We start from the raw sequence: 9,755 nt of genomic DNA, 5'->3' as shown, positions 1-9,755 counted from the left end.
TCAATTTTGAAAATTTTTCATAATATTTTTTTTTATAAAATAATCCTTATACTTTTACCGACTATCGTCTTCTATCCAATCCATGGTCATACCTTCATCATACTAGTTATCCTTTTTCATCGGAGTCATTCAACGACGAAGACTACGAGCGAAGATAAACCAACCCCCCTCCGCCCTTCATCTTTTTCGCTTGAGAAATCCGACATAAAGTCTCGTTTAAAAATATGGATAATAGGTTTAGTAATGAGTCCGATGAAAATAAAAATAAAATGATCTTTTCACATCACTTTAAACACTACGTCAAAATTCATCTATTTTATTTTTTAAAAATAAAAGTAAATCTATTACTTTAAAAATTGAATATTACTTTGGAGATAGAATCCAAAAAAAGAAAGAAAAATTAAAAAAAGGGCCAAGGCCAATTTTCTCTTTATACAAAATTAAACTAGAGCCTATGAGACTAATTAGTTAGTACACGGATTATCTTCTTTAAAAATATATAATATATAATAATAATAATAATAATAATAATAATAATAATAATCACCCTTGGGTAATTAGTTTTCCTCTTCAGAATATGCAATTCAGGCATCCATCTCAAGTTGGATATGCCTCAGCCTTTCCTACTTAGCCAACAATAGCCTCTCATGGAGTGAATTATGGAGCCAAACAAGAGTCCCTTGTGCTCCTCTTGAGCTTTGAACCAACAAGATCAAACATCATCACCAAGATGCACCGTAAATTTGGGCCTAAAACATGTAAACAATGTAACAGGGAAAAAGAGGAAAGAAGCTATGAGTGTATTTAATAGATGCATTAACTCACAGATTTGACACAAACTAGTCAACAACATGAAACATATCTACTTGCTGAATTTGAATCAGTATGTGTCCATCTACTTAAGTGGGTCATTTTTATTTGGTACATAACACCATAGACAGCAAACCAGATAAGAGAATGAAATCCTTCTCGCAACAGTCACAGTTCTCTCTTAAAACTAATCTCTCTCTTCAACCAATTTACGTTGACAAATATAAATGTCACCACACTTCATATATATATATATATATTAGTGAAACCATGTTATGATATACATTTTCTTCCCGAGGAAAGCTCTCAACACTTGGTTATGGCCAACAACATAACATAGACTTTGCGCTTTCATGACGAGCAGCTAATTAGAAACAACAAAAAAGAAAGGCCCTTCAACTGAAGACTCATATTCCAGATGCTGGTTTCTTGTCTTGGAGAGAGATCACGGTCTCAAAAGCACCCACCAGAGCTTTCACCTTGCTCTTTCTGCTCTCAACAAGTTTGCTTGCAGTTTCTTCGATCACGTTATTGAATAGACCTTGGGCGTCTTTCTTCTCTTGCATATCTTGATGTCTCAGCACAATGGTTGGAGCTTCATGATCAGGATCCTTCAGAGCTTCATCATCAATTACAATCCTCCGAAAGCTTTTCCTTCTGACATGACCACCATTACCATTCATGGCCACAACTCTCCCTCTTCGGAATGTAAGCCTTCTTGGGCCATTGCTTTCTGGTTGGCTCTCAATAACCTTACCTCTTCTGAACCTTAACTTGTAAGGCAAGGAATGGTTGTCTTCGGGATCAAAACTAGGAGGTTGTTTTGGCCTCATTTCAGACATTAAAGATTTACTGTCGCTGCTGCTTTTTATTTCCTCAGTTTCAGACTCCGATCCAGTTGATTCAGTACAAGAAGACTCAGATTCTTCAGTGTCTTCCTTATCAGATGACACAGATTGGGATGACCGATCATCTTTAAGTATCTGATGAAGGCAATTCAAATCAACAGTCTCTGCCTTTGGTGATTTTTGCTCCGGGAAATACAAGTCAACACATTTTGATTTTGGAGAATTATGCTGTACAGAATCTAGATTGTCATTCTCTGGCTTCCAGGATTCCTGTGTCGTGGCAACAAAATTCACATTTTCCACATCCAGCAATATCAGTTGTGAGCCATCTGAGCCAACACTCTCTGCTTTTGCCTCAATAACATAAATTGCTTTTTCCTCATCGTTTTCTTTATCAGGTTTGGCCGTTCCAGTTTCTTGGTTCTTCATGATAGTTTGCTTCTTCCGATGGCGATATGTCCTAGACTTCAAGCTCAAGACACCATCGTCAGCAGGCTTAGCAGATAGAGAAGGCACTTGTGGTTTCAATATTTTCTTTTCTACCATCTTCATCTTTCCTTGACTGTTACTTACCTTGCATCCCTCATTTCTGCTATCATTTAAGCCCAGTGAAGCAGTCAGTGGAGATTCAAGCCGTGCTGGTGGAGTCTTATTTGTCTTCAGCGGCTTTGCAGGCTTCGAAGAAGTATCTACCACCTTGGATGGCACCAAAGGCCTTTGCTTAAATATTTGGTGCATAACAGGTTTAGTTTTGCTTCTTGTCGGTGTTTTCTTAAGAATCTTTGCTACAATAGGATGTGCTTCATTTTCATAGACTGGAGATGGATGCTGATCAGCAAACTTAGGCTTGTGACACAAATCTTTTGTGTGAGATGAAATCTTTGGTTCACTTTTTTTATTAATTACTGAATTTTTTATCTGCTCATTCTCCAAGGACCTTGAAAGAGTTACCTGATCAACAGCCGCGTTGCTTTTACGGGACGCTGATGGACACTGCAAATTTAAGCTGACTGGTTCCTCCACCAATCTGGATTCCTTCAATTGTGGCAAAGCTTTCTGCTTGGTGACTTTTGGTTTAACTTGGGATGATGATTTCATCTTAATAGCAGGACTCTTTCTTCTGCCTTCTGAATTCGAGTGGTTCATCTGATATGGATCCTCATGGTGCGATTTTTTACCCAACTTATGAAGAACTGGTTCCTTATTCTTAGCTTCAAAATCATGCTTCGTTCCATACTTGCAATAATCATGACAAGAGGTTTTAGGTGCTCTGAGGTAATGAGGGAGAGATTTTTCATCACCGTTCGAAGGAGATACTGAACCTCTAACAATCATTCCACCAGTTGAATATCTTCTCGTTCCTCCTTTAGGTTCAACAATCCCTGGATTTACTGAGATCACATACTTGTCCATCCTTCTGGTTACACGAACAAGAGGCTAGGATCTCCAGTCGGCAACTACCAATGCATGCCACTGCAAAGGTGTGAAAAAAAATTACTATATACAAGAGAACATTCTGTGGCATAAAGGCAGTCATTAGACAAATTCCGTGATACCAACTGTCATAAACTGAAGTGCATGTCATACATAGATTACAACACAGTTCAACTTGAGTCATGGGGATCGATGCTTACTTGGTATTTTTATGCTAGAATCTATTGCACAATCTCAAGCTGACTGAACGGTGTGCTACGGAGTTTGCGAACCTCATTTCATTTAACTACATAAGCAACTTCATAAAAATGACAAACTTCAACAAGCTTCAGAATCTTATTGACAAAATAGCAGATCGTGTGGTGCATTCACATTTTCTTTTTCGGAAAGAAAATCACAATTAGAGAGGTAAATAGCAGATACTCATTTCCATTCTCTTAGTAGGCTTATGAATCTAGTGAACCAGAATGTTCCAAACTAGAGACACTATACACACACACACACAAATAAGTTCCATATGGTACCTAATGATTTATTTTAAGATGGAATGAAGATTAATGCCATATCGCGAATAACTTGTTCTCAACCTGGTAAAAGTTTGGGAAAAAAAAAACACAAGCACAAAAGTACAATATTGAAATTTGTTCACAAATTTAGCAAACTCCACTCTTTTACCCAAAAACATCAAGAAACATGATCGTGTTCAATCACAAAATACTTGTTTTGGATGGCCATCTTAAGAAAATAGAAACAAGACGACAGTCATAAACCAGAAACAAATATGCACAACTATATGCTAATACTTTAATATGTTATTAAAACTAATTGTCAGCTGGGTGAGCCAACATGTCACTAAAACCAGATAAGTGCAAACGAATATCTTCAAAGATGTAAGAGATCCAAAATGGCACTGATTTAGCAGCCAAAAATAGTCTATAATGTGATTAAAAGGATCAATTCACATACTAAATTGTATCTGATGCTGAACATAAAACATAAATGTTCCGAGAGATAACTTTACAATGTTGCATCTCTGGGACTGATGAAAGGAAATCATGAAAACAACAGCAGTGTCAACTAACAGGTGCAAACATGTAGGCTTCTTTAAAAGTCAATTACTTATGATATTTGCAACCAAACAATCTTCGAAAACGAAAGGCAACTAGTACAGACTAGGTTCATCCTTTATGTTCTACAAATCCCTTTCATATGTGGACTGGAAAAATCACATTAAAATGTTTCTGGAATACATAACAAGATTAATATGGAAGGGAAATTAAAGGAACTAAAGAATCACAATACTAAAAAGCGTAAGGTAGAAAACATATAACCAACCGAAGAAAGAAAAATGAGGGAAGAGGAAGAAAGAGTCGAGAAACAAGGAGGGGGGAGGCAATTTCATTTTCATACTGTATACTTTTTAGATCCTTCTTCCTTGAAGCAACGCATCTAACCCACTAATCCATACCGATGAACAGGAGACAAGTATTGAAATTCTTAGGAATATCGATAAAGACTCACATAATGTCCATAATGGAACATCGATTGTAGGGTGGATTGTCTTGTAATGAAACCCTTTTTGATGTAAGAGGGAAAAAAAATCCCACTGAGATCATCGACACCATGACTCACTTCGCTATTAACATCAGAACAAAGTACAAACTATACTAGAATCCACAAAAACAACAGCAAGAACAGCGTATAAGCCTATCAGTTTCGCAACTCTGAGAGAGAGAGAGAGAAGAGAGAGAGAGAGAGATAGAGAGAGAAGGGAAGAACTATGGAAAGGATCCGTACAAATCAAAGAAAGCTGCTGAGGACAAAAGCTATCCGAAGAGCGAGACGCATGGGAGTGGAACAAAAACAATATCCTCTCAATAAAAGACAACTTTAAGCATGCATCACGGTCACACCTTTCCACACTTCTCGCTAAAAGCCAAAGAAATCATCTTCAACGGAGAATACAAACAAGTGACCTAAAATCCGAAAGATCTCTTTGAAGAAAAATCTTACGCATCGAAACGCCAAGAAAGGATCGACCTTTCATCTGAAAAAAGAGAATAACAATAGAAATAAAATCTGTAACGCACCGTAAAGACGATAGATTTAGGCGGATCCAAACATCGGAAGACAAGATCTTTAGAGATCGTGCAAGCAGGCAAGGCGTTCTTTAAAGATGGCGTGTGGATGGTGGAAGGAACGGACCACATCTGAAGCCAAAGGAGCGAAGCGAGAGGGGGGAGACGTGGCGTGAAGGACAGGTCGGTCAGCAGATATCACCGATGAAACAGTCCGATTTGGCTGTTGGAGATCTTCGTAGATGAGACTTCCAAATTCCAAACTTCGCAGTCCAAACTGCTCTCTGCCAATAAAAAAGAGTATATAACGCAGAAAAGGAAAAGGAAAACAGCACTGGAGCATCAGTTACGCTGCAAGGGATCGAGCGCAGGACCCACGGCAGAACGCAGCTTCAAGGAACAGGAACGCGACATTGGACCCGCAGCCGAAGGTCGTAAGAACCCAAAGCTGGACCAGTCTTCCATATTTGTTCTTCCCGTTCTGGATTGTGCTAGAACATGTTTTAGGAAAGCACTTGTTTGACTTGCATTGATTGATAAGTGTGCTTAGAGCGATTTAGTTGACTTTTTGTCGTCTGCGACACGAATCCAGATCCGATTACAAAGCAACCTTTGTTCGACATGATCTAATTGGTTGTGCCTGTCAAATCTTCGTATCTAACCTTGTCAAACCATCGTATCTAAGCAATCTCTTAACCGATTTAGATGAGTGACGGTGAAATCTCATCTAATTTGGCAATGGAAAGTAGTTGCAGACGTTCACCTACCAACTTAATGAATTGGTGCCTAAGAAGTAGGGATGTCGATTACTCCTTCCATGCACTGTCACAAAATCTTCGAATACCATTAGGTTGTAAGATGATGACTAGAACCAGTTTCCTAAATTTCCTCCCTCCTGTCTTCCGATTAAGAGAGAAAAAGTGGCAAGAACAGCGACTGAGCTACTGAGCTAGAATTCTCGCACAAGGAGTTCAGAGAGTAATAGTAAAGAAATTAGATGAACGATGATCTTAAACACAATTTTATGACGTAATATATGATTATTAGGTTTGGATAATCAAATTCAACTAATACTGAGTGGTAAAGAAAAATTAAACTACAAGAATTACGAAATTATTAGACAACAATTTGCTCAGAAATCAACTGCCAACTCCTTGTTTTGCACTTCAGAATTCACGGAGACTGATCTATTGGTTCCACCCGCAAGCTAACTGTTTGAAGCTTCATTCCAAAAACTATCGATGAAGAAAACCGAAGAAATGGTAACCAACATTCCACAGGAAGTCACCAACAATTGCCATCTTGGTTGGATAGAAGGAATATTGCCATTTACATCAAAAGTGTTACTAATAACATGTGAAGAAATTGAATTACCACATAGAGTTTCTATTGTCAAGTTTAAAGTTACAAGGAGCTCTGAGAAGGCCATTAAAAAGCCAAAACACAGGCAATGCCATGAATTGATAGCACGCTAAATGTAATAAGAAAACAAAGGAACCGAATGTGTCTCATATGTCATTAATAAAATAAAGTTCAAAATATCTCAAAAATGGAGATGATATAAGAAGACTAGCACATCAAGTGACATAATGAAAGGACTCATGCATTAAAGTCAACAAGAATTGGGACTCTACCATGAAGTAGAAAATTTAAATGTCCAGCAATGTGATGGTGCTGCTACTGCCTGTGATATAGATTTGCTGTCAAGGTCAGACTTCTCATTGTAGACTAACCTGAGGTGCAGCAGAAGTTGAAAGCCAATACATTCAGCAAATGACCAAGCACTAGATGACTGTTGTGTGAATCACTACAGCAGATAAATAAACCTTCGATAATTGAGTCGTCGTGGTGTGGGTTGATCAGAGGAATAACAGTCAAGTGAATATTTCTCTAAGAAGCCAATCCAAGCCAGGGTATGCAAAGTATAGCATCAAAAAGGAGGGCAACCCAAACAAGACAGTGATTAGGATATAAAGGGCTAAGATGATAGCACTGGCAGGAATGGCATAAAGGACTATGAGAAGGAAAATTATTACAAGGGGGAACTTGGCAGTTAATTGTATAAAACAAGCCAGAGACTTGCGGAAAGAAGCATGAATCCACTCGGTGGTGAAGTAGTTACCTAAAAGATGCACATGAAATTGGCTAGAGTTGGAGTGTTCTGTATGCGTGTGTGGAGATCTTTGGATGTGCTGGTAAGAAGCATGACTTCCCCCCATCACATTGCTACTGGAAGTCCATACAGGTCGGCGTTCCCCATGGATTGAGGACTGAGATTTCAGCCTATCACCATTCATGCTCTCAACCATCCACAGCAAGAAATAGTTTTTCCGGGGAAACATGAGATTACCATTGTAGACCAGCCGGAAAGATGAGAGATTACACCATGGGCAGGATATGAAGAAGGGAAGCTGGATTGGCAAGGTTGGGATTTTAACTGCAGCCCACTGAAGCCCCATAACACAACTCTTGCATAGAGTGTGACCACACCATAAGACGTAAGGCACATTCTCAACAATGTTAAATGACTCCCAGCAGATTGGGCATTCCAAACCTTCTTCCTTCCTCATGCATGAAGAAACCTCATCATCAGAACGATCAGGATTTGGGTTGCTACTCCTCGAACAGAAAATCTTTGAGCCTAGTTTTCCAGCAATGGCACGTGATGCAAAACTCCACATCGTGAGATGATGGTAGAATCCGACAGCGTCTGTGCTTACTGGATAGTGGTGAGTTGAGACAGTCAAAATATCCAAATCTAATGTTATTCAAACTTCCAAATGTCTGGCAAAATAAACCTGAAACCAGAAGTGACCATTTTAAACGTATTTTGTTTCTTATTATATCTCATGCACAGGACCTTGCACACCGAATATAGGTGTGGATATTACAGATAACTTAGTGAGAATTGCATGTCAAGGAAGATATTTAAGTTTGCAAATATGGACATGAATAATGTAAAAAAAAAATTCATGATAATGACACTATTTTGAACTTACCATGCAACCACAGTACCTGGAATACCAAATATGTATCCAAACAAAACTTAGGATCTAGTATAACCCTTTAGTTGTAACTTCTAAAGTTCTAAGCTTATGTATTGACAATTGATTCTATGAAATGTGCATTCTATGAAAACGATGTCAGGTAAAATGAACTTGGTAAAGAAGACATGAAACTTGAGACCCTTAGACATTCTGAATGAGAAGACATGCATTGTGGATGATATCCAAGGAAGCAACACAACCAGAAGAGGTCATTCAGGTGTCATCACCCAAAGAAAAAGGAAAAAAAAAGATAAATGAATGAATGCATATCATATTAGGCTAGATAATATGCAACATGAAGCTAGAATAATACTAGCTAAAGTTACAATGAAGAAATGAACCGTTCAATAAGCCACTGTCATCGACTGATCCGACCATATTATAAGGAACAAAATCGGACTGTTTTCTTTCTTTCTAACATACCAGCAGCTACAACACTATATGATCAAATATCTCTCGGCAACTGAGAAATCTACAATAAGTTAGGAACAAAAAGCTCAAAATGTATACCAATTCCATATCACATTCCAACAAAGGCTTGTTGCCGCTTGTGCATCCATCCCGAAATCATCAAAGGAAACGAAAAAGGGCAAACAAACCCTAACCCTACAATCCCAAACGGGAGACCAATGAATTGATGACTACATGTAATTCAGCTTTAAAATGTAGAATCCACGAAAACTTTCACAAAACACCCACATCAACAGTATAAAAATCTCATCTTTGAATAAGAATAGAAAAAAACAGAGTAAATTCCTCCATAAAAAAACGAAATTTCGATATAAAAAGCATTTGTTTTTGGCGATAAAAGAAGCAATTAACGAATAATAGATCGGAAGTACTGACTTGCTCGCCAATTGCCGCGATGCAGTTAAACGCAGAAGCAAGAGGGGAGGAAGAAGGATCGAAGAAGCCAGACGAAGAGCTCCGAATCCCGCATCTCTCACCTCAGAATCGAATGATATCCCTTGGCTCATCATTCAGGATCAAACGGAGAACATAATTACTGAATTAACCCTACAACTTCACTTGCAAACGAGAAGGTCCTTATCGACGAACTAATCTCCCATTTATTCGAGATCTGATGGTGATTGGAAAAAGGGCGAGAAGTGCCCGCGTCGGCTTCTTCGGTCTTGTTCTTCGATTGATTTGAGCATCGTGTTCGCCACATTGCTGCATTCTTCGTGATTAATTAGAGCTTTGAGTTCGCGATCCTCATCTCGCGTTCGGGGGATTTGCTTCTTGCATTTTCTGTCTATTCTTTTGCTTTACATTATAGATCTTTCAATTGAGCCATCATAAACTGTGTCTTCATCATCTTAGTTGCAACCATACATTTAAGCATCCGAATAATAAGATTTTATAATTATTATTTATAAAATTTATTTTTAAGATTGCTATGAATAATCTCTAAAACTAATAATAAACAATCATAACTTTGTTCCTACACCTCATTAATTCATCTATAAAAACCCTACAAATGTTTTTTCTTCATCTCATGTTATCGGATATTGCTCGATAACATAGTTCTTCATCTC

General features: G+C 38.1%; 2 protein-coding genes across 14 annotated transcripts; both read right to left on the bottom strand.

Annotated features, from left to right (window-relative positions):
- Positions 1-1,038: 1,038 nt before the first annotated feature.
- Positions 1,039-5,681, bottom strand: LOC103992912 (uncharacterized). 8 transcript variants are annotated; one of them, XM_009412821.3, is made up of 3 exons: positions 5,521-5,679; positions 5,183-5,454; positions 1,039-3,131 (listed from the first exon to the last, which is right to left on the bottom strand). In XM_009412821.3, the coding sequence occupies exon 3, from the start codon at positions 3,069-3,071 to the stop codon at positions 1,218-1,220; it is 1,854 nt and encodes a 617-aa protein (XP_009411096.2). In that variant the 5' UTR covers positions 3,072-3,131; positions 5,183-5,454; positions 5,521-5,679; the 3' UTR covers positions 1,039-1,217. The 8 variants fall into 8 exon arrangements, with proteins under 8 accessions (XP_009411096.2, XP_009411097.2, XP_065049609.1 ...); XM_009412822.3 differs by having other exon boundaries at positions 5,183-5,447; XM_065193537.1 differs by having other exon boundaries at positions 5,183-5,447; positions 5,549-5,672.
- A 983-nt stretch (positions 5,682-6,664) lies between these two features.
- LOC135679603 (uncharacterized) lies at positions 6,665-9,648 on the bottom strand. Of its 6 annotated transcripts, none has more exons than XM_065193527.1 (3): positions 9,064-9,648; positions 8,728-8,823; positions 6,665-7,968 (listed from the first exon to the last, which is right to left on the bottom strand). In XM_065193527.1, exon 3 carries the CDS (start codon positions 7,849-7,851, stop codon positions 7,045-7,047), a length of 807 nt encoding a protein of 268 aa, XP_065049599.1. In that variant the 5' UTR covers positions 7,852-7,968; positions 8,728-8,823; positions 9,064-9,648; the 3' UTR covers positions 6,665-7,044. The 6 variants fall into 6 exon arrangements, with proteins under 6 accessions (XP_065049599.1, XP_065049601.1, XP_065049602.1 ...); XM_065193529.1 differs by having other exon boundaries at positions 6,665-7,889; XM_065193530.1 differs by having other exon boundaries at positions 6,665-7,880.
- Between the last annotated feature and the right edge of the window lie 107 nt (positions 9,649-9,755).

This window comes from Musa acuminata, chromosome BXJ1-7 (assembly GCF_036884655.1).
Source record: "Musa acuminata AAA Group cultivar baxijiao chromosome BXJ1-7, Cavendish_Baxijiao_AAA, whole genome shotgun sequence".
Lineage (NCBI taxonomy): Eukaryota > Viridiplantae > Streptophyta > Magnoliopsida > Zingiberales > Musaceae > Musa > Musa acuminata.
The sequence above is the reverse complement of the archived record's forward strand: the minus strand, read 5'-3'. Positions and strand labels throughout refer to the sequence as shown.

Bases quoted from the DNA above. Each gene is read 5' to 3' on its own strand.
- LOC135679603 (XM_065193527.1), bottom strand. From the start codon at position 7,851: ATGTGGAGTTTTGCATCACGTGCCATTGCTGGAAAACTAGGCTCAAAG.
- LOC103992912 (XM_065193534.1), bottom strand. From the start codon at position 3,071: ATGGACAAGTATGTGATCTCAGTAAATCCAGGGATTGTTGAACCTAAA.